The sequence below is a fragment of the Nicotiana attenuata genome, chromosome 7, assembly GCF_001879085.1.
Source record: "Nicotiana attenuata strain UT chromosome 7, NIATTr2, whole genome shotgun sequence".
NCBI classification, from domain to species: Eukaryota; Viridiplantae; Streptophyta; class Magnoliopsida; order Solanales; family Solanaceae; genus Nicotiana; species Nicotiana attenuata.
Genome location: NC_031995.1, coordinates 20244001 through 20268166, shown reverse-complemented (window position 1 = coordinate 20268166; position 24166 = coordinate 20244001). Strand labels below are relative to the sequence as shown.

Genomic DNA, 24166 nt, shown 5'->3' with positions numbered 1-24166 from the left:
CTGGGAGGTAGCAGTGCCCTGCTCCCTGCCTCCGGAAGAAGAAAGGTAAAATCAAACTCCAGGTTTTGCATTTTGAGCAGCTCTGACTTTAGCTCAGCAACCTCCTTCTTAAGTTGAGGCATGTCCCCAACTTTTCCTCGCTTAACCCTCTCAAGGCGCACTTCAAAGTGCTTGAGTCGATCCTCATAAGATAGATGCTATTTTTGAAGATCAGTGGCTGATGTCTAGATCGGGGCCAGTGCTTGCCGGATGAGAGATTGAAGTTCTTTCAATAATTTTTCTACTTTGGCATTTGCATGTTGTGCCAGTAGACCAAGCTTTGAGAGTGCGGGAAACAAGGCAGGTAGTGGTGCAGTGGCTGCTCTAGGAGTGGATGTGGAAGTGGCCGGTACGGAAGGAGTGTCTGATGAAGTTGCAGGTGTTACTAAGGCTGGAGAAGGAGTGAGTGAAAGCGCTGGTGGATTGTCGACCACTATACCGGCAGCATCATTGATCCGGGTGATGTCAATATCCTGAACAACTTTCACTATGAGATCATGTTTGGGGATAGGAGGAACCGTCACAACTTTACACAAGGCATGGATTAGGCATGGAAAAGGGAGCGAAGTTGCTGTCAGATTTGCTCGGATCCCAATCTCACGATATATAATCTCTCCCACATCAACCTTGATGCCTGTCATGATGTATGCAATGAGGATTGCTTTCTCGATGCTTATATCTGTTTCATTCCTTGAGGGAATTAGACGGGAATAGACAAAACTTAGACAGTACCAACCTTCTTGGGTAAGATCCCTCTTGTAGATTGTTTGGCACCGTTGTCGGGGAATACGGTTTTGAAATTACTAATTAGTGTGTGCTTTACTTTTTGTCTTCTTCTATTCCATCACACCTTGCTTGCTTTGCTTGGTGTCACTAGGTAAACATGGACGAGCCGGAAGAAGAGAATATATTTGCGGATATAGATGAGTATATTGAGGACAAATTCTATTGTCCCTCCAAGAGTTGATGTTGCTACCTTCAAGGTGAAACACAGTCTAATTCTAATGCTCAAGACAGAGGGGTTTTTCTGAAATTCCATAGATGATGATCCGACATGGCATCTCAGAAATTTCTGGGGTGTGTGTGTGATGCACAAGCAGAATCATGTTTCAGATGATGCCCTAAGGTTGAGGGTGTTCAAGTACTCTCTAACTGGAGAGGCAAGATAATGGATCCAAAATCTACCGCCTAATTCCATTCATACTTGGCCCGAGCTTTCCTAGCAAAATGGTTTCCACAGAGCAAGAAATCTGAGCTCCGGGATAAAATTTTCTTTTTCAAGCAATTACCGATAGAGCATCTATATGAGGCATGCGATCAGTTCAAGCTATATTTAGTGAGGTTGCCGAATCATGGTTTTCCGGATACTATCTTTTTAGAGAAATTTTACATAGGCTTGGATACTATGAATCAATCCATAGCCAAAAATGCAGCTGATGGATCTTTTATGGATAAAACATTTGGAAGGATCACGCAAATCCTTGACAAAATGCCAAAACATAACCAAGCTTGGCACTCAGAGGACACCATGGGTGCAATTGCATATGGTACTCCTTCCTTGACCAACATGATTAAGGAGAACCAAGAAAGAGATCAAGTAATTGTCGGGCTTGCCACCAACGTCAATGTGTTGACGAAGATGTTCACTGAAAGCCAAACAAAAAAGGTGAACATGGTGAAAGATGTTCAACCCATGTTAAATGAGGACTACGAGGAAGCAAATTATGCCAACAAATCTCAAGGAGGTTATCAAAGGCAACCCTACCAAGGTTCAGGACAACAAAACCAATGGAGGCCTAACCCGCAAGGGCAAGGCAGCCAACTGTGGCGAAATGACCAAGGTAGTTTGAATCAAGGAAATTGGGTAACAACAACAATAAGTTTTCAAATCGGAGTTCCAACCCCTATGTTCCACCAAAGGGGCATTATTAAAACTCTCCACATTGAAAAGAAAGTTCTTTGAGTGAGTCCAAGTTGGAAAACATGCTTGAACGAGTATTGTAAAATCAAGAAAGATCCGACACTTCAATGAAGAACATGACTGAGCTTGTGGGCTCTCATACCGCATCTATTCAAAAGTTGGAGATGCAAATGAGAGATCTCTCAAGAGAGCAAAATCTGAAGCAAAAAGGCACACCCCCAAGTGACACAATTGCAAACCCAAAAGGTAGTAGGAGTGGCCCAACCTCGCATTGTATGGGAATCACAACTCAAAGTGGGAAACTACTTCAAGGAGATAATGAACAAGTGGTTGAAGTGGAAGATTTCGAACAACAAGTCGAGGCACAAGTTGAGGTGCCAATTGTTGTTGAAGTTGAAAGACTCCCGAAGAAGGTGAGAACTCAAGAAGTGAACCATGAGGAGGTTAAGGAAAAGGTAATAGAGGCACCAAAACTGTAGCACCAATTACTAGGCCTCTGCCTCCTTTCCCTCAAAGATTTGCTATGAGGGTTGATGATAGCAAACTCAAAAAGTTCTATGACATTCTCAAGCAATTATCGGTAAACATTCCATTTGTGGAAGCATTTTAAGAGATGCTGTGTTTTGCTAAGTACTTGACAAACTTAATCACTAAAAAGAGAACCACCAATGAAATGGTGAATGTGACTCACCGGGTTAGTTCCATCATTGCAGCAACCACGGTCCAAAAGAAAGAGGACCCGAGAGCTTTTACCATTCCATGCACTATTGGGTTGCGCAATTTTGCACGAGCCCTTTATGATAATGGGGCTATGATCAACTTAATGCCTCTTGCTATTTACAAGCAAGCGGGGTTAGGTATGACTAGGCCTACAAGTATGAGGTTGCAAATGGCCGACCGTTCAATAAAGAGACCGGTGGGAATTGTTGATGATGTCCTTGTGAAAGTGGGGAAGTTCCTCCTCCCTGCCGACTTTGTTATCCTCGATTGTGCTATTGATAAAGAAATCGCTATCATCTTGGGGAGACCATTCCTTGCCACCGGAAGAGCACGCATGGATTTGGAACGAAATGAGATCAAGTTCCGAGTTAATGACGAAGAGGTTACCTTTCAAGCAAGTAAGGGTTTGAAATTACCACATGCATATGAAAGCATCTCAGTCATTGATATTATTGGTGAGGTAGAGGATGCAATCGAATTGAAGATGGAAGAAGAATGCCTTGGTGAGGCATCGGCGACTATTTTGGTGAATTTTGATGGTGAAGACATGGAGGGATATATGGAATTGGTAAATGCATTAGAAGGGCTTGGGTCCTACACTTATGCACCAAAGAAACTTTCTCTTGACTTAGAGAATAGAGTCACTCCTCCCACTAAGCCTTCAATAATCGAGCTGCCACAACTTGAGCTCAAGCCACTTCCACCGCACTTAAGGTATAAATTCATTGGCTCTAATGAAACTTTACAAGTAATCGTTTCTTCATTGTTGAATGATGTGCAGGTTGAATAGTTGTTGAATATCTTGAGGGAGCACAGACAGGCCATTGGGTGGACAATAGCGGACATCCGAGGGGTCCCCACTGGAATTTGTGAGCATAAGATACAATTGGAGCAAGAGAGCAAACCTAGCGTGGAGCATCAAAGAAGGTTAAACCCTTCCATGCAAGAGGTGGTGAAGAAAGAAAACATAAAATGGTTAGATGCGGGGGTAGTCTACCCCATTGCCGATAGCCCTTGGGTGAGTCCGGTGTAATGTGTGCCAAAGAAAGGAGGCATGACCGCGATTCAAAACGGCAAAAATGAGCTCATCCGAACAAGGACAGTGACCGGGTCGAGAGTTTGCAAGGACTAGAAGCTCAAAAGTGCTACTTGCAAGGACCATTTCCCTATGCCTTTTATTGATCAAATGCTTGATCGGCTAGCAGGAAGATCATTCTATTACTTCTTGGATGGTTATTCTGGCTATAACCAAATCAACATCGCCTTAGAAGATCAAGAGAAGACAACATTCACATGCCCGTATGGGACCTTTGCCTTTAGCTGTATGTCATTTGGGCTATGTAATGCCCCGACTACCTTTCAACGGTGCATGATGTCAATCTTCACGGACATGGCGGAGGATTTTTTAGAGGTGTTTATGGATGACTTCTCTGTAGTTGGTGACTCCTTTGAGCATTGCCTTGACAACCTTAGACAAATTCTCGAAAGATGTGAGGAAACCAACCTTGTGCTAAATTGGGAAAAGTGCCACTTCATGGTGGACGAGGGCATTGTTCTGGGCCAGAAATTTTCCAAGCAAGGCATAGAGTTTGATCGGGAAAAGATCAAAATCATTTCCAAGCTTCCTCCTCCCACTTCGGTAAAAGGTGTCCGAAGCTTTTTGGGGCATGCCGGTTCTTATAGGCATTTTATCAAGGACTTCTCAAAAATTGCAAATCCCATGTGCAAACTCATTGAAAAAGATGCAAAGTTTGAATTTAATGAGAAGTGTCTCAAAGCTTTTGAGGAATTGAAAGCAAGTTTCACCACGGCACCTATTATTGTCACACCTGATTGGTCCCTTCCATTTGAACTCATGTGTGACGCCAGTGGTATAGATATTGGGGAGGTACTTGGTCAACGACATAACAAGATCCTTCATCCTGTCTACTATGCAAGCAAGACACTCAATGGAGCACAAATGAATGACTGAGAAAGAACTGCTTGCCATTGTCTATGCTTTAAAAAAATTACGAGCCTATTTGTTGGGGTCCAAAGTGATAGTTTACACCGATCATGATGCTCTTCGCTATCTTATGGCGGAGAAGGATGCTACACCAAGATTGATTAGGTGGGTTCTTTTGTTACAAGAGTTTGACTTTGAAGTCAAGGATCAGAAAAGGACAGAGAATCAAGTTACGGATCACCTATCTAGGCTTGAAGAGGCAAGGAGACCAAAAGAAGATCTTGAAATTAATGATGCCTTTCCATATAAGCACATATTGGAATTGTCTAGCACCTTCACTCCTTGATATGCTGACATTGCTAACTTTTTGGTTAGTGACCTTATTCCCGATCAATTGGAATCTTATCAAAAGAAAAAGTTCTTGCGGGAGTGTAGGCAATACTATTAGGAGGAACCCTTTCTGTTCCGTATTTGTGCCGATAACATCATTTGGCGTTGTGTTCCGGAAGATGAGGTAATGCAAATTCTCAAAGCATGTCATGACTCCCTAGTTGGGGGCCATCATGGTGAAACCGTACTGCGACAAAAGTGCATGAATGTGGCTACTATTGGCCATCGATCTACCAAGACGCAAATCAAATGGTCAAGGCATGTGATCAATGTCAAAAACAAAGGTAAATTTCTAGAATACATGAGATGCCTATGAACTTTGTAATGGAGGTCGAGATCTTTGATGTGTGGAGGATAGACTTCATTGGTCCCTTCATGAGATCTTATGGAATGACATACATCTTGGTGGTTGTGGACTATGTCTCCAAATGGGTCGAGGCAATCGCCTTGCCAAACAATGAGGCAAAGAGGGTGAGCACTTTCTTGAAGAAGAACATATTTACGCGGTTTGGTACCCCCAGGGCCATCCTTAGTGATGGTGGTTCTCACTTTTGCAACAAGGCCGTTACCGGGCTGCTCGAAAAGTATGAAGTCAAGCACAAGGTTTCCACCCCTTATCATTCTCAGTCGAGCGGCCAGGTTGAAGTTTCCAACAGGGAGATCAAAACATCCTAGCAAATACAGTTAATGCAAACAGGACTGGCTGGTCAAGGAAGCTAGATGATGCATTGTGGGCATATCGCATAGCATTTAAGACTTCCATTGGCACCTCACCATACCGCTTGGTTTTTGGTAAGGCATATCACTTGCCAGTGGAGCTTCAACACAAATCCATGTGGTCGTTAAAAAAGTTGAATCATGATTGGGCCGAATCTACTAACCTAATAATGACACAACTCAATGAGATGGAAGAATTCCGTCTCCATGCCGATGAGAGTGCAGCCATGTATAAGGAAAGAATGAAATTTGTTCATGATAAGAAGATTTTGAAGCGGGAATTCAAATCCTTTGACTTGGTCATACTCTTCAATTCAAGACTCAAGTCATTTTCGGGCAAACTCAAATCCAAATGGTCTGGCCTGTTCAAAGTTGTGAATGTCTCCCCCTATGGCGTTATTGAATTGGAGTTGGAGGACGGGACTCGAACTTTCAAAGTAAATGGACAACGGGTCAAGCATTACCTCGGAACCACAGGGGAAAGGCACTTGGTAGAACAATTCACACTCAAGGATAATCCTACACCAGCCCCCACCACTGATTAGCCCAAATGGGTTCAACATCGTCGTGCCGCAACGTCAAGCACTTCTTGGGAGGCAACCCATGTGTGGTAATATTCTTTAGTTAGATTTTAATTTCTGTAGGTTTATTTGTTAGTGTTGAGCAGTTTGACGTGTGTGTGAGAATGCAGGTAGCTCAAAATACAATGAAATAGGGTGCAAGGACTGAGAAGAAGGAAGGAAAGAAGGACTTGTGGTCTGCGGTAACTATGCGGTCGCTTTATGGCTTTGCGGATCGCATAATGGTCGCAGACACACTCAGAAGAAAATGCAATTTTGGCCCTAAAAATGCGGTGGATTTCTATTTCTGCGGCCTGCAAAATGATTATGTGACCGCAATGCATCACGAAATGAGTTTTAGCAAAGTAGTCAATAACTCATCGCATAACACATATGTGACCGCATAATGTGTTATGCAATCTACACAGAACCCCTAGGTATTAAACCCTAACCCCTCCGCATTTCAATCGCACACCCTCACTCTCACACACACAAGCACCGCATAACAAAAAGAGATCAAACACAAAAATAAAAATAAAAAGAACAAGAAAACGACCAAAAACATCGGATTAACAACACAAAATCACAAAAAGATAAAAGGAATTGCACAGAAAGAGGTCACCTTGTTCGTATCTCAGAATGAGTTATTCAGCTACTCAAATATCTGGTATGTACAATTCCCCCTTGTTCTCTTTCTTAATCTCGCTGAAGAATCATGTGCTTGCAATTCCCTTCCCCATTCTTCTCAATCCCTTGTTGTGTGTGCGTATTCGGTTCAAGAATCAGTGTTTGGGAAAAATTGATGCTGTAGGAAAATTGGGTCTTAGGGATTTAACCCACAAAATAGGTGTAGAGAACAGGGGTTGGGAAATTTTTCTATGTATTGGGTGTTCTGTCTGATTTTAGCTATTAGAAGCTCGATAAGTTGGGTGGGTCGATTTTTGACTAAGGACGATGAACTTTGCGGTCCGCATAACTAGTCTGCGCTGCGGTCCGCAAACCTGCCGCATTTCTGCCCTTCTATGGGTTTTTGTCTTATTTTCCATGTTCTTGGTTCTTCAAGTATCATACACTACAAAGCACCAAAACTTCAGAAGAAATAACTAAAAATGCTTTAAAAGACGAGCAAAAGTCTATGTAATTAGTATCAAAAGTGTCGCAATTCAACGGCACGTAACCAACGATATCCACTTCTGCGGTCAAACTGTCGCACCTCCGACACCACACTTGCAGAATAATCCATCACAACTGTGGTTCCCACTAAGGCTAGGCAAGTTCGCTTCTACGAAGAATAATGCGCATGTGCGCATCCGCTCCTGCAGAACATGGGTGCTGATAACTAGGGGTTCTAGTTCATTTAACACTCTTTTTTACTTGAGTTTTGATTAGAAATGTATACAAATAGTCCCAAAGGCTTACATGTTGTACTTGTTTGCAGGGTTTGGTCAAAAAAGTGACAAGTAGTCAAAAACAGCTCAAAAAGGAGTGAAACCTGTACAAGTACCAAGAACAAGTCAAGGCATTGCTGCAGCATAAAATCCACTGCAGCCGCAGAAGATCCACCGCGGCCGCAGTCCATTTAGCGCGGTCCATAGTGGAAAAGATCAAAGAGATGAAAATTTTAGAAGCTCAAGCACTACGGCCACAGTCCATTTTGTGCGGACCGCAGTAGCCTCACCGTGGCCGCAATCCATTTTGTGCGGTCCGCGGAGAGGAGATTCAGAGAGTTGGGAGTTTGGAAGATTGGAAGCCACTGCGGCCGCAGTCCATTTTATGCGGACCGCAGTGAAGCCGCTGAAGCCGCGGTGCATTTTATGCGGTCCGCGGTGGCCAGATTCAGAGCCTGAGAAATGAAGCTAAAAAGCCTCATCACAGCCGCAGTGCATTTTCCGCGGTTCGCGCTAGCCCCGTCAGCGGTATTTTTTTCCAGAAAATTCGGCCTTGTATAAATAGTTCTTTTTCAGATTTTTAGGGTATCTAACTTTTAGCTGAGCACGTGAAGGCCGTTTTGGACCTATTTTGAGTAATTTTTGTGGCTAGTTCAACATTGAATCCTTAATTCTTAGCTTGTAAACATATTTTATGGGTTATTCTTCATCTAATTATTTGTTTTCTTCCATTATTATGAGTAGCTAGACCCATTAGCTAGGGTTGTGGCTCAACCCTAGTGTGGGTATTTGATAGGTCTTGTGTTTTAAGGCTTAGATGTTTATGGATGGTTGATAGGACTGATTTGTGTTTTCTATGTTGGATTAGTGGTTGCAAACACTAATTTGTGCCTATTTGACTTGGGCTCTTCTTGAGAAAGAGAGCTTGAGTCTAGGTAATCAGTCTAACAAGGAATTGGGGCGTACTCAATAGATTAATAGCCCCAATTAAAGGGTTAAACCTAGAGATAGTAATACCCGACTTGAGCCTACATTGCTTGCATAATCTCGACACCCAATTGGTCTTGAGAAAGTCAATTAGGGCAAAGTCACTCAAGCTACCGAGAGGTATAGAGTGAGTAGTGTCGTGCATTGGCTATATCGCGATCCCAAACATAACAACTTTGCCTTAGACTTTAGAACCCGTCAAGTATTCACCTAGGGGAAAGTTACTTCCATAGTGCCTCTTTACCTATTTAGAAAACCTTTCAAGCAATTACTCTTGGTTTAATTTAGCATCTCAGTAGTATAATATTAGAAGTAAAAAACGAACAGTTATGATTGGAAGCGTAATTAAGAGCATTATGCATTGCTAGTTTAGATAGGAATCCAATTCCCAAATCTAGCTCCCTGTGGATTTGATCCCAACCTTCTCGGGTAAAAGCTGCATCGACCGCTCTTGCCACTTCGTAGTGGTGCAGGGTTGGGCATCGATCACTTTTTTGGCGCCGTTTCTGGGGAGCTAACGGTTTAGGCTATCTATCTAAATAGTTTTGCGTATTGTTTTTCTTTCCTTCTGTGATACTAACTTGTGTGTGACGCCAATTCAGGTACAGTATGGCGGCAAACAACAACAATGACCCTCTTGGAAACGTGGTTCCGGGGGAGGAGGTTGATGATAACGGAGATGATGAGGTGCCTTTAGTGCCTCAAGGACAAAGGAGAGGCCGCCAGGCCAATGCTAATGATAATGTTCTAGACCCTCCCCCGCCACCTCCAAGAGTGGCTCCTCGGGTGCTTCCCAACCAAGGATATGCGAGTGAAATTGTCCCACCTCGAACCCGGGCGGGCAATTTTCAAATTACCAATGTGATGCTGACCTTGTTGGAGCAGCGAGGGTATTTCACAGGTGCTCCCCATCAGAATGCTTACAAGCACCTTAAGGGTTTCGTGGATACCTATTGGGGAAGCAAGCAAACAAAAGTGTCAGAGGATGCACTTCGGTTGAGACTATTCCCTTTTTCACTGAGAGGGAAGGCTTTGGACTGGCTTGAACGGCTTCCCAACCATTCCATCACTACTTGGGATGAGTTGGCGGATAAATTCATTGCGAAGTTTTTTTCACCGGGGCACATGGCAACTCTGAGGGATGAAATCTTAGCTTTCAAACAGGAGCCCAACGAACCACTGCACGAGATTTGGGAGAGATACGGACTATGGTGAAGGAATGCCCAAACAATGATATGACTGAGGAAATGATACAACAGACATTCTATCGTGGCATTAACACAACAAATCAGTGCATAGTGAACCAACTAGCTGGGGGCAACTTCATGAACATACCGTATGATAAAGCTTGTAAGATATTGGATGAGATGGTGGACACTTCTTCCGCTTGGCAAAGTAGAGCAAATGTGCCACAGGGTAACCCCACAGTCATTCATTTGCACAAGGAGCTCCATGATCATGGACAGGCAATTGTAGAACTTACAACAACAATGAACCAGCTAGCAAAGGCACAATTACAACAGGTTCAAACTCCACGACAAGTGAATGCTAGGGAGGGTGTCAACATGTTAGTGAACAAAAGAAGACAAAGAGGGCAACAGAACCAAGGGAATTTGGATCAATATGACCAAGATAGTGGTGGGTTCCAAGATGATGTGTATGATGAGCAGAATGAAGAAGTGCAATACGTGAACAACTATCAAGGCCAAAGGAGAAATTCTTCTAACCAAGAGCAACAATGGAGGTCCCAAGGCTATTGGGGAAATCAATAACAACAAGGGAACAATAATTAGGGGAACAACAATCAAAATCCAAATTGGGGAAACCAGAACAATAATCAAAGCAATCAGGGTAATTGGAATAACAACAACAGCAACAACTGGGGTGGAAAAAACAATCAGGGTGGTTGGAACAATAGTAATCAGGAAAATCGGGGCAAGGCTTTCAAAGACCCCCGATGTATCAACAACCGAACAATCCACCACCATTTCCATCCCAAGGTCCTAATTCATCCAACAATGACATGGGAAGAACTGAAATGATGTTTGAACATATGATGAAAAAGAATTCTGACTCCTGCTCAATTGGCATCCCACAATACTTCAATCAGAAACTTGGAGGTTCAGCTAGGCCAAATCTCTCAATCCTTGAATACTCGCCCTAAGGGGGCTCTACCTAGTGATACGGTAGTCAACCCGAAGGGTGGGAACAATATCGGGCATGCAATGGCGGTAACTACAAGAAGTGGACGAGGCGGTGATGTGAATACCTCCAAACAAAAAGAAATTTTGAGTGATGAAGTTGAGTTGCAAGAGGATGAGATCCTTTTGGTGGTTGATAATGTGATTGATGAGAACGTGAATGAAGAAGTGAGGATTGATATCAAAGATACCGAGGTGGAAACTCAGAATGACGTGAACTCGTCTAGGGAACACGTAATAGACATGTCGGAAAAGGTTGTGCCTAAAGCCAAGGCTCCTTTGCCAAGGCCACCTCCACCTTATCCTCAAAGGCTCACGAAGCAGAAAAATGAGAACCAGTTTAAGAAATTTATTGACATGATGAAGAGCTTATCCATTAATGTGCCTTTGGTGGAGGCTTTAGAGCAAATGTCAGGTTACGCTAAATTCATGAAAGACTTGGTGACGAAGAAAAGATCCATGGACTGTGAAACTATCAAGATGACCCACCAAGTTAGTGCTATAGTGCATTCAATGGCTCCGAAGCTAGAAGATCCCGGTGCTTTCACCATTCCTTGCACCATTGGGAGTGCAGACTTTGCAAAAGCTGTGATTTGGGGGCAAGTATCAACTTGATGCCCTACTCAGTTTTCAAGACTTTGGGTATTGGACAATCGAGGCCGACTCCATGAGATTGCAAATGGCGGATAGATCAATGAAGAGGCCCTTGGGTATAATTGATGATGTTCTTGTCCGGGTGGACAAATTTATCTTGCCAGCTGATTTTGTGATTCTCGATTGTGAGGTTGATTTTGAGGTGCCTATAATTTTGGGAAGACCTTTCCTTGCTACTGGGAAGGCCTTAGTTGATGTGGAAGCAGGGGAACTCACCTTCCGGGTGGGTGATGAAAAAGTGGTCTTTCATGTGTGTAAGTCAATGAAGCAGCCCAACTGTACTGAAGTGTGCTCATTCGTGGATCTTGTCACGGCAGTGATAATTGATGATACTAGTGCAATGATCAATGTGGAGGACCCTCTAGAGGCAGTATTGTTGAATCTTGATGTAAATGAAGATGAAGGTCGGGTGGAGTGTGTTAATGCCTTACATGGAATGGGCTCTTACTCTTATGAGCCTCGGAAGCTCTCTTTGGATCTTGAGAATAGGAAGACTCCACCAACAAAGCCCTCAATCGAGGAACCTCCCGTGTTGGAGTTGAAGCCGTTGCCTCCACACCTCAGGTATGAATTCTTAGGCCCTAGTTCAACTTTGCCAGTTATTCTTTCCTCTTGTCTTACTAACATGCAGGTAGATGCCACATTGGCGGTGCTCCAAAAATGGAAGAAGGCAATTGGATGGACTTTAGCTGATATTCGGGGGATAAGCCCCGCCTTTTGTATGCACAAGATTATTCTTGAAGATGATGCAAAGCCCTCCTTGGAACATCAAAGGAGGTTGAACGAGGCAATGCAAGAAGTTGTAAAAAAGGAGGTGATCAAGTGGTTGGATGCCGGGGTTGTGTACCCCATCTCTGATAGCTCTTGGACTTTGCCGGTGCAATGTGTGCCGAAGAAGGGTGGTATGACCGTGGTTACCAATGCGCAGAATGAGTTGATTCCTACCAGGACTGTCACCGGATGGAGGGTGTGCATGGATTACCGCAAGTTGAACAAAGTGACCCGCAAGGATCACTTTCCATTGCCTTTTCTTGACCAGATGCTAGATAGACTTGCTGGGCGTGCCTTCTACTGTTTCTTGGATGGGTATTCTGGGTACAACCAAATTTTGATTGCTCCGGAAGATCAGGAGAAGACTACCTTCACTTGCCCATATGGTACCTTTGCCTTTTCTAGGATGCCATTCGGGTTGTGTAATGCACCGGCTACATTCCAGCGGTGTATGATGGCCATTTTTACTAACATGGTGGAAGACATTTTCGAGGTGTTCATGGATGACTTCAGTGTTGTGGGTGACTCCTTTGATGAGTGTTTGAAGAATCTTGGATAGGGTGTTAGGCCCGTAGTGAAGAAACCAATCTTGTGCTCAATTGGAAAAAATGCCACTTCATGGTTGAGGAGGGCATAGTTCTTGGCCATAAAATTTCAAAGCATGGTACAAAGGTGGACAAAGCTAAAATTGAGGAGATTTCAAGGCTCCCTCCCCCTACTTTTGTCAAGGGGGTTAGAAGTTTTCTTGGGCATGCGGGGTTCTACCAGAGATTTATCAAAGACTTTTCGAAGGTAGTGAATCCTTTGTGCAAACTTTTGGAAAAGGATGCGAAGTTTGTGTTCAATGAGGAATGCATGACAGCTTTTGAACTCCTCAAGTACAAGTTGATCACCACCCCTATTATTACTGCACCCAATTGGAGCTTGCCTTTTGAGCGCATGTGCGACGCGAGTGATGTTGCGGTTGGGGAGGTTTTAGGTCAAAAGTGAATAAAATATTTCATCCGGTGTACTATGCGAGCAAGACAATGAATGACGCTCAAGTGAACTGCACGGTGACTGAAAAGGAGCTTTTGGCTATTGTGTTTGCAATGGAAAAAATTTGGCCGTATCTCATGGGCGCCAAAGTCATAGTGCATACCGATCATGCCGTACTCCGGTACTTAATGACGAAGAAGGATTCCAAAGCGAGGCTGATGCGATGGGTCTTGTTACTTCAAGAGTTTGATTTGGAGATTGTGGACCGTAAAGGTAGTGAAAACCAAGTGGCGGACCACTTGTCTCGCTTGGAGGAGGAGGGGAGGCCTCGTGATGGCCTAGAGATCAATGGTACATTTCCTGATGAACAACTTCTTTCTATGTCGGTGAATGATATGCCATGGTTTGCAGATGTTGCTAATTTCCTTGTGACTGGTATAATCCCGTGTGAGCTCTCTTCTAACCAAAGGAAGAAGCTCAAACGAGATAGTTTGGATTTCTATTGGGATGAGCCGTACTTGTTCAAGATCTGCACTAATGGTGTGATCCGAAGGTGTGTCCCTGAGGAGGAGTAATTGAGTATCTTAGAGGCTTGTCATTCCTCTCCCTACGGTGGCCATCACGGTGGGGCGAGGACAGCTTCGAAGGTTCTTAGTTGTGGGTTTTACTGGCCAACTTTGTACAAAGATGCAAGTGAACTTGTGAAGAGATGCGGCGAATGTCAAAGAGCGGGCGGTATTTCAAAGAAGGATGAGATGCCTCTTAACACCATTCTCAAAGTTGATATTTTCTATGTATGGGGCATTGATTTCATGGGCCCGTTTGTTAGTTTGTGTGGCAATACTTTCATTCTAGTGGCAGTTGACTATGTTTCAAAGTGGGTTGAAGCCGTGGGTTTACCCAATAATGAGGCCCGAAGTGTTGTTGCGTTTCTCAAGAAGAGCATTATTACTAGGTTTGGCACACCTCGAGAAATCATAAGTGATGGGGGGTCTCATTTTTGTAATCGAGCTTTTGACACTTTGCTTGCAAAGTATGGTGCCAATCACAAAGTTTCTACACCTTATCATCCTCAGGCGAGTGGCCAAGTTGAAGTCTCAAATAGGGAAATCAAGAGTATATTTTCAAAGAGGGTCAATGCAAATAGGACCGATTGGTCAAAGAAATTGGATGATGCTCTATGGGCTTATAGGACTGCTTACAAGACTCTGATTGGTATGTCTACGTACCGGTTGGTTTTTTCGGAAAGCTTGCCATCTACCGGTTGAGTTAGAGCACAAGGCCATGTGGGCTTTGAGGAAGCTAAATCTTGAATGGGATGTGGCAACAAATCTTCGTGTGGAGCAGCTTAATGAACTTGATGAATTCTGATTCCATGCCTACTCCAGTTCGTCCTTGTATAAGGACAAGATGAATTACATTCATGACAAGTATGCTCATAGCAAGGAGTTCAAAGTGGGTGATTTGGTTCTCTTGTTCAATTCTCGGTTACGTCTGTTTTCGGGAAAGCTTAAGTCAAAATGGAGTGGACCTTTTGAAGTGGTGCTTGTGACTCCGTTTGGTGCACTTGACTTGACAAACAAAAATGGAGAGATCTTCAGAGTTAATGGGCACAGAGTCAAGAACTACCTTGGCAAGATTGATGACAGCCACGTGGTGTCCATGATCCATCTAAAGTGATTTGATGGTAACCTTCGTCGTGCCGCAACGTTAAATCAGGCGCTTCTTGGGAGGTAACCCGTGTGTCTTTCTTTTTGTTTTTCTTTGATTTTCTTATTAGTGTAGGATTTGCTTTTGGACTAACTGGTTGTGAGATGTGTATAGGGTTGTTTTGATGTAGTGCACGACCAAGTTGGAAAAATGTTGCACTCTCTGAAGTTTGCACTGCGGCCACAATGCATTTTTCGCGGCAGCAATGGCCTTAGTGTGGGAGAAAAATTTCAATGCGGTCCGCATTGGTGAATAGTTACAAATGGGGGTTCTCTGAAGATTGTCACCGCGGCCGCAATGCATTTTATGCGGTCCGCGGTGATAACCCTGCCAGTTCTTCATGTGGTGAAGCCACCGCGGTCCGCGGTGCATTTTATACGACCGCGGTTGGTAGGTAACGTGGGTCCCAGGTCCTTTTTCTATAAATAGGACCTCATGCCTTCATTTACACTTTTCGATCCTTTGCTTTCCAAATAGAAAAAAATTACTGTTAATCAAGCCCTAACTGTGCAAATTCAATCACTGATCCTCATTCAACTTTACTGCATCTCATTACTGGTACTTTTAATCTTTCCCTAGTTTTCAACTTTGTTTCATTTTATTTTAATTAGTTAGTTGTACTTCTTTTTCTTCCCTTTTTCTTTCAATTTGTAGCGTAGGGTTACATCAGGCCGTTTAGATTAGGGTTAATTAGTGAAAAATGATGATTAAATACCTAGGGGCTTGATAATAAGTGAATTTAGGCTAAAAATGAGAAAAATGAGGAAACCCTAGGTTGGTGTTGTTGAGTAATGTTTACCGCGACCGCGATGGAATTTATACGGTCCGTGGTGGACTTCTGCGGCCGCGATGGCTTTTTTGCGGTCCACGGTGATGAACTTCTGAGAGTGGGTATTCTAAACCCCACCTCACTGCGGACCGCGGTACCATTTTGTGCGGTCCGCGGTGGTTCCTTTGTGGCCACACTGCATTTTATGCGGTCTGCAGTAAGCTGCTTTCATGCATATTCTTCATCGATGCTTATGATACTGTGATACTAACAAACTTTAACTGAATTCCACTTACAGACAGTGGTTAAATGAAGGGGCGGTGGTGATAAACAGAAAGGCAAAGGAGAGTCCTCCCGGGGTAGGGGACGAGGTACAATTAAATTGACCCCTCAAGTCCGGAAAGCAATCGGGGGAAACTAGAAAGGCAATAAAGGCTGCAGATAGGCTGCTTCCCATACAGAGGGAAGTGAGTATTTGCCCTCCCGGGAGATATCTGAGTCTGATTCAGTGCCGGAGTACATCCCTGATTTCCCGGAGAGGATGAGATTGAGAGATGAACCTACTCCTCCGGGCTCTCCTACTGCTCAAGCTTCAATCCAGATTTATTCTGAGTCATCTCTGGGCTCAGCTGACAGCGGTGATAGTGCTTCATCTACCTCACCCATAGCTTCAACACCCGGTGAGGATCCCAAAGAAGAAGAAGGAGGGGGTGTGCCCCGAAACGGGGGGGGGGGGGGGAGGGGGTAGAGAGAATTAGAAACCTAGATGCTTGGCAGGACAGATTTGTTAGTGAGATAGCATACCACAAATTCCGAGAGTGGTGTCCCGAGAGGAAATTGATACTGGAATGAACATTCATTGAGAGGGACCTTCTGCCTCACAACCCTAATGTGAAGAGGCAATTCAGAGATAGACCAGGCTGGGAATATTTTATAGGCAACATCGAGGACGCAAATGAGCACTTAGTCAAGGAATTCTATGCTAATGCTGCCCACATCAAAAGGGGCACTAAAGTGACTAAGGTGAGGAATTTGACAGTGAAGTTCGATGGGCAGACAATCAATGACTACCTGGGCTTTCTGGAAGAAGATGAATCATTATATTTAGAAAAGGTGGCATTGGATGAGGCAGCCCGTCCGTGGGTTGCAGAATACCTGGCACTCCCGAGTACCACCCCAGCATGGTTGACAGCAAGAGTCCCAATTCTGAGGAGAACCTTGAACTTCGAAGCAAAGGGATGGGAGACTTTCGTATGCATCAGGCTGGACCCCACTACTCATGAGAACTCTCTGCCTATCTCCCAAGCAATCTTGGTGGCTTCAATTCTGCAGGGTACCCGATCAATGTCGGGAATGTCATGTCTCATGTGATCACACGGGTGGTCAATGAAGGTGATACATCATATCCCTTCCCAAATTTCCTGACAATGTACTTTGAGGACTTGGAGGTGGAGAAAAGGAAGTTTGATGTGAAGGTGAAACCAAAACTGCCTTTTTCCTGGTATAAGCCTAAAGAGTGATGACAACCCCAAAAACAAAGATCCAAAAGGAAAAGCCACTACTTCTACTGGCCAGTCTGAAGAGCCAGTAGCAGTAGTCCCTTCTACTCAGCCTCCCTCAGCTACACCAGATATTGCCCCAGGACCCTCTACTTCCACTGCTCCAGATATTCCCTCTTCCATACCCTACCCATTGACTGCCCACTGTTTGAGCCAAACCCTTGCCAGTATCAACAACTAGATGCATGCAGCTACTTCTAAGCTGTCTGTGCTTTCTACCTCGGTGGCAGCACAGTCCGTACCCCTACAGCCATAGGTTCCAGAGTAAGTGGAGGAGACTCTCAAGGAGCTTCTAGCCAACCAGAAGAAGATCTTGGAGAACCAGCAGTTAATATTGGAGGTTGTAGGTGCTCACGGGAAAGCATTGAAGGAGCTGACAAAGGAGACAAAGAAGCTAAGAAAGACTCGAGCCTCCAGGGAGTCTGTGAAGGAGTTGAGGGCAGAAGTGGAGAAGATGAAGGCTGCCGATCACTTGCCTTTGGAGCTTCTATTGCATGACTGCAGGCACAGGTTATAGGGACCCAGTCACAGGTTCCCGAGTAGTCAGAGGACCCAGGGACCCAGGCTCATGATCCCATGCAGACCCGGGACCAATAGGGAGTTTTCTTTACTCTCTATCTTTTTTTTTGAGCTATTTTTTGTTAGTTGGCATTGAGGACAATGCTAGCTTTCATTTGAGGGGGTAGCCCTATTTTGATGATACTGGGTTGTAAATATGATACTATTTTTGTTTTATTATGCTTTGATTTTCACTTTTGGTATGTATATAATTTTACCAGTTTTCACTTTTCGTATTTTTCAACTTTGGTCTGTATATAAAGTTACTTTCTGATGTATATATTCATTCCCTCTTATGTATATTCGTCTAAATCCCCTATTGTACATATTCATTTTACTTTCCGCATTTTCTTTCATAGCTTCTTACTTCATTTTCGTAGCTTTTTATTTTGAATTTTGCCTGCAATAAGCCTTTGGTTTTCTTAATGTCACGGTTCTTTCCAAAGGTGGAATTTGTGTGAACCGGGTGGCTCTTCCCGATGATGGATGGCATGACAACCTTCTTAAGGGTTTGAGTCTATTTTCCTTTTTGTTTCTGTGTAAGTAGTAGTTAGTGAGTGATAGTGCCTCAAGCAAAGCTTCACTTGGGCCTAACACATTTGCCTTTGATCTTATGGTCAAAATAAATTGGTGTGTATAGGATGGTGATAGTGGTGACCTTGAGACTCTTGTGTTGGCCGACAATCATCAAGTGGTTTTTCGGGACCATTTGTGTTGCTCAAATCTTAGCTAAGGTCATTGTGGGCCCTCGACTCTGTCTCCTTACCAATCCTATAGCTTGTGTGGTGAGAATTTGAATTGCAAGTCCAAGTCCCGTGTCATTGAGTCTAGAACTTGCCCTGAATATTTGTCTAGGCGAAATCCTAAGTGTAGTTTGACTTGAGAAGTGATTATAGGCTCTCCTTGACCCGAATTATGTCTTGAAACATCCATAACCTACCAATGATAATGTCCCTAGTCAACCCCTTTGAGCCATAACCCTTTTTCCTTCAAAGACCATGATACAAGCCTTTGCCCGTTTTAAAAAGACCCTCTCTTGGCACCCTATCTTTCCTTAGAACAAGCCAAAAGCATAAGTTTGGGGGGAGAGACGAGGAATTCAACAAAGTGGTAAAAGGTGCAAAAACGAAGATAAGGAAAAGCAAAAAGAAAAAGAAAGAAATCAAAAACTCAAAAAGAATGAACAATATAGAAGAAATGAAGGGATTCAATAAAAGTAAAGTGATGAAAGGCGTGGAAAGTGTAGAAAGGAGAAAAAGTTTTGAAATGATCAAGAAAGAGTGACAGTGTGTTTCTCTAACCCCTAAGAAAGAAATAAATGACCCAAAAAGTCAAGATAATGCGTGCCAAAATGACGCAAATGAAGTGCTTAAGGGAAGATGGAACCTAATTAGACCAAATATTTCCTACCCTGATCCAAAAGCATTCACTATATCTCCACAAAAGTCCTATATGATCTTGAGTTGAATGAAGCTTACATTAGTGGTGACTCACATAAGGGGCAAGCTTATGGTACTTAGAGCCGGACTTGTGACCTTTTCTTGAGAGAGATGAGTGTATTTTCCACAATCCTCATTCTGAGTGCTATAACCTAAAAGTGAGGTTTGCTTATGGAGCATTGAGGAGTATGAGTTTGGGTTCCACAATGACCAAAGTAGTAGAAAGAGTTTTCTTGATGAGTTGAGTCAATTCTTGATGCTTCTGTGTCGCACTAAAACCACGGTGTTTAAAAGGTTGAATGTTGTTAATGATTCGTTTGAATTGAGGGCAATTGTTAGTCCCAATTGAGGATAGATGAAGTCACTTAAGGTCAACTGAATTTTCTTGGTTGTATTCTTCAGGAGGTGGGACTTATTTTGTTTGCTTGAGGACAAGCAAAAGCTTAAGTTTGGGGGAGTTGATAACTTGGGATTCTAGTTCATTTTACACTCCTTTTTACTTGAGTTTTGATTAGAAATGTATACAAATAGTCCCAAAGGGTTACATGTTGTACTTGTTTGCAGGGTTTGGTCGAAAAAGTGACAAGTAGTCAAAACCAGCTCAAAAAGGAGTGAAACCTGCACAAGTACCAAGAACAAGTCCAGGTACTGCTGCAGCATAAAATCCACTGCAGCCGTAGAAGATCCACCACGGCCGCAGTCCATTTAGTGCGGTCCGCGGTGGAAAAGATCAGAAAGATGCAAATTTTGGAAGCTCAAGCACTGCGGCCGCAGTACGTTTTGTGCGGACCGCAGTAGCTTCACCGCGGCCGCAATCCATTATGTGCGGTCCGCTGAGAGGAGATTCAGAGAGTTGGGAGTTTGGAAGATTGGAAGCCACTGCAGCTGCAGTCCATTTTGTGCGGACCGCAGTGAAGACACTGCCGCCGCGGTGCATTTTATGCGGTCCGCGGTGGCCAGATTTAGAGCCTAAGAAATGAAGTTAAAAAGCCTCATCGTGGCCGCGGTGCATTTTCCGCGGTCCGCGGTACCTCCGTCAGGGGTATTTTTGTCCAGAAAATCTGGCCTTGTATAAATAGTTTTCAGATTTTTAGGGTATCTAACTTCTAGCTGAGCACGTAAAGGCCGTTTTGGACCTATTTTGAGTAATTTTGTGGCTAGTTCAACATTGAGTCTTTAATTCTTAGCTTGTAAACATATTTTACGGGTTATTATTCATTTAATTATTTGTTTTCTTCCATTATTATGTGTAGCTAGACCCATTAGCTAGCGTTGTGGCTCAACCCTAGTGTGCGTATTTGATGGGTCCTGTGTTTTAAGGCTTAGATGTTTATGGATGGTTGATATTTGGACTGATTTGTGTTTTCTATGTTGGATTAGTGGTTGCAAACACTAATTTGTGCCTATTTGACTTGGGCTCTTCTTGAGAAAGAGTGCTTGAGTCTAGGTAATCAGTCCAACAAGGAATTGGGGCGTACTCAAGAGATTGATAGCCCCAACTAAAGGGTTAAACCTAGAGATAGTAATACCCGACTAGAGCCTACATCGCTTGCATAATCTCGACACCCAATTGGTCTTGAGAAAGTTAATTAGGGCAAAGTCACTCAAGCTACCGAGAGGTATAGAGTGAGTAGTGTCGTGAATTGGCTATATCGCGATCCCAAACATAACAACTTTGCCTTAGACTTTAGAACCCATCAAGTATTCACCTAGGGGAAAGTCACTTCCCTAGTACCTCTTTACCTATTTAGAAAACCTTTCAAGCAATTATTCTTAGTTTAATTTAGCATCTCAGTAGTATAATATTAGAAGTAAAAAACGAACAATTATGATTGGAAGCGTAATTAAGAGCATTATGCATTGCTAGTTTAGATAGGAATCCAATTCCCAAATCTAGCTCCCTTTGGATTCGATCCCGACCTTCTCAAGTAAAAGCTGCATCGACCGCTCTTGCCACTTCGTAGTGGTGCAGGGTTGGGCATCGATTAGGTGCACATGTGCACCCGTTCTTGCGGAGGGTCTCCGTTTTTGCGACCCCACGCTTGGCTATCCCTTTCCACTTTTATGATGCTTCTCTCACACCAGCGAGTCCGCACCTGCGGCCATTCCTACCGCATGTGCGATGACACCAGAACAACAGTCCCTCAGCAAACAACTAAGTCCAAACTTAGCCCGATTTCAATCCCATTCACACCTAGGGCCCCCGGGACCCTGTCCGAATATTCGAACAAGTTCCATAACACATAATTGGCCTACGCGAGACCAAAAATCATGTCAAACAACATCGATTCTACGAATCGCAACCTAGTTCAAGCCAATTGGAACTATGAACATCCGACTTCCAAAACTAACGATGAATCATACCAAAACAACTCCGATTGACCTCAAATTTTGTGCACAAGTCATAAATGACATGACAGACTTATTCAAACCTCCACAAACAGAATTCGACCCCAATATCAATAAAGTCAACTCCCGGTTAAACTTCTCAACCTTCTAAACCTTCAGCTTTCTAACTTTCGTCAATTCAAGTTGAACCTCTAAATCAATATCTGAACACGCTCCTAAGTCCAAAATCACCATATGGAGCTATTGGAATCGCCAAAACTCCATTCCAGAGTCGACTCTTTCAACTTAAACTTCAGACTGAAATGAGACACTTAGTCCCAAAATGACCACCCCCGACAAGTCACATAACCACGATACGACATAGAGGAGGCAATAAATAGGGGAACGGGGCTAAAATACTCAAAATGACCGGCCGGATCGTTCCATCCTCCCCCTCTTAAAACAAACGTTCGTCCTTGAACGAGTATAGAGACATACCTATAGTGGTGAAAAGATGAGTATAACGGCTACGCATATCATGTTCGGTCTCCCAAGTCGCCTCCTCGACTGGCTGACCCCTCCACTGAACCTTCACTGAAGCAATGCTGTTTGACGTCAACTTTCAGACCTGCATGTCCAAAATGACCACCGGCTCCTCAACATTAGACAAATCATTGTCCAATTGGACGAAGCTGAAATCTAACACATGGGACGGATAACCGTGATACTTTCGGAGCATAGAAACACGGAATACCAGATATACTTCAGCTAGACTAGGTGGCAATGCAATCTTGGAGGCCACCTTACCAGTCCTCTCAAGAATCTCAATAGGTCCAATATACCTAGGGCTCAACTTTCCTTTCTTCCCGAACCTCATAACACCCTTAATAGGCGAAACCTGGAGCAAGACCCGCTCTCCAACCATGAATACAACATCGCGAACCTTCCGATTTGCATAACTCTTCTGTCTAGATTGGGCTGTACGAAGCCGATCCTAAATCAACTTAACACTTTCCAAAGCATCCTAAACCAAGTCAGTACTCAATAGGCATGCCTCATCGGGCTCAAACCAACCCATCGGAGACCGACACTGCCTCCCATACAAGGCCTCTTACAGAGCCATCTGAATACTCAATTGCTAGTGGTTTTTGTAGGCAAACTCCGCAAGCGGCAAGAACTGATCCCAAGAACCTCCGAACTCCACGACACAGGCATGAAGTACATCCTCTAATATCTGAATAGTGTGCTCGGACTGTCCGTCCGTCTAAGGGTGGAATGTTGTACTCAACTCAACCCATGTGACTAACTCATGATACGGCCCTCCAGAATCGCGATGTAAACTGCATACCCCGGTCAGAGATGATGGATACCGACATGCCATGAAGTCGTACAATCTCGCGAATATAGACTTGAGCTAGCTGCTCTAAAGAATAAGTAGTCACCACTAGAATGAAATGAGCCAACTTTGCCAACCTATCCATAATCACCCATATTGTGTCAAACTTCTTTTGAGTCTGTGGGAGCCCAACAAAGAAATCCATGGTAACTCGCTACCATTTCCACTCGGGAATCTCAAGCCTCTGAAGCGACCCACCTGGACTCTGCTACTCATACTTCACCTGCTGACAATTTAGGCACCAAGCTACATACTTCACTATGTATTTCTTAATTCTCTTTCACCAATAGTGCTGCCTCAAGTCCTGATACATCTTAGTGGCTAGGGCTGTTCAAAACCGAACCATAACCATTAACCAAACCGAACCGAACTGATGGTTTATTGGCTTATTGGTACTGGGTTATCGAGGTAATAGATGGTGAATGGATTTAGATTTTATAATTAACGACTTAATGGTTTAAGGGCAGATTACTCAATTTTTCTTATCTGATAAACCGTTAACCCGTTAAGATTTTTTATATTTATACTTTTACCTTCATTGAGTATTCAAAAAATTTGCTCCAGACTAATAGATCCCACAGTATACTATGTACATGTTGGACATATACATTAAAACAGAGGAAGTGCAGCGAGATGCTATGATAAAAAAATGGCAAATGGGAAGTGATCACAGTCCTTTCTTCTCTACTCCATTCCTATTATTTTGCTTGGTAATTAAGGCTGATGCTTCATTTTGGTGCAGTGATTGAGATAGTCTCACATCCAACATGTACATAATATACTGTGGGATTTATTATCATGTGTAGAAAAAGTTCCTCGAATATACATTAGAACAACATATGATCGAGTTGTGAAGCTAGAGCAGAAAGATGCTATGATCAAAAAATTATATTTAGTTTAGCCGATAAACCGCCCGATAATCGTTAATCCGATACCAATCCGCCCGTTGTCTTATTGAATGGCTAGCAGATTACTATATTTATAACCCGATAACCAATAAGTCGAACCATTAAGTATAATTATCTCCCTGATCCGCATGATAAGCACCCTTAGTAGCGGCACCCAGGTGAATGGAGTACCGCGAACTATGGGCCTCCTGAAGAATCAACTCGCGCAAACCATCCACATTAGGCACA

General features: G+C 43.5%; 2 protein-coding genes across 2 annotated transcripts; both read left to right on the top strand.

Moving 5' to 3' along the window:
* On the top strand, positions 2077-3470 carry LOC109229881. Its single transcript, XM_019395429.1, has 2 exons — positions 2077-2415; positions 2619-3470. The coding sequence occupies exons 1-2, from the start codon at positions 2077-2079 to the stop codon at positions 3468-3470; spliced, it is 1191 nt and encodes a 396-aa protein (XP_019250974.1).
* LOC109229880 lies at positions 5340-6277 on the top strand. The gene is made up of 2 exons (XM_019395428.1): positions 5340-5618; positions 5672-6277. The coding sequence occupies exons 1-2, from the start codon at positions 5340-5342 to the stop codon at positions 6275-6277; spliced, it is 885 nt and encodes a 294-aa protein (XP_019250973.1).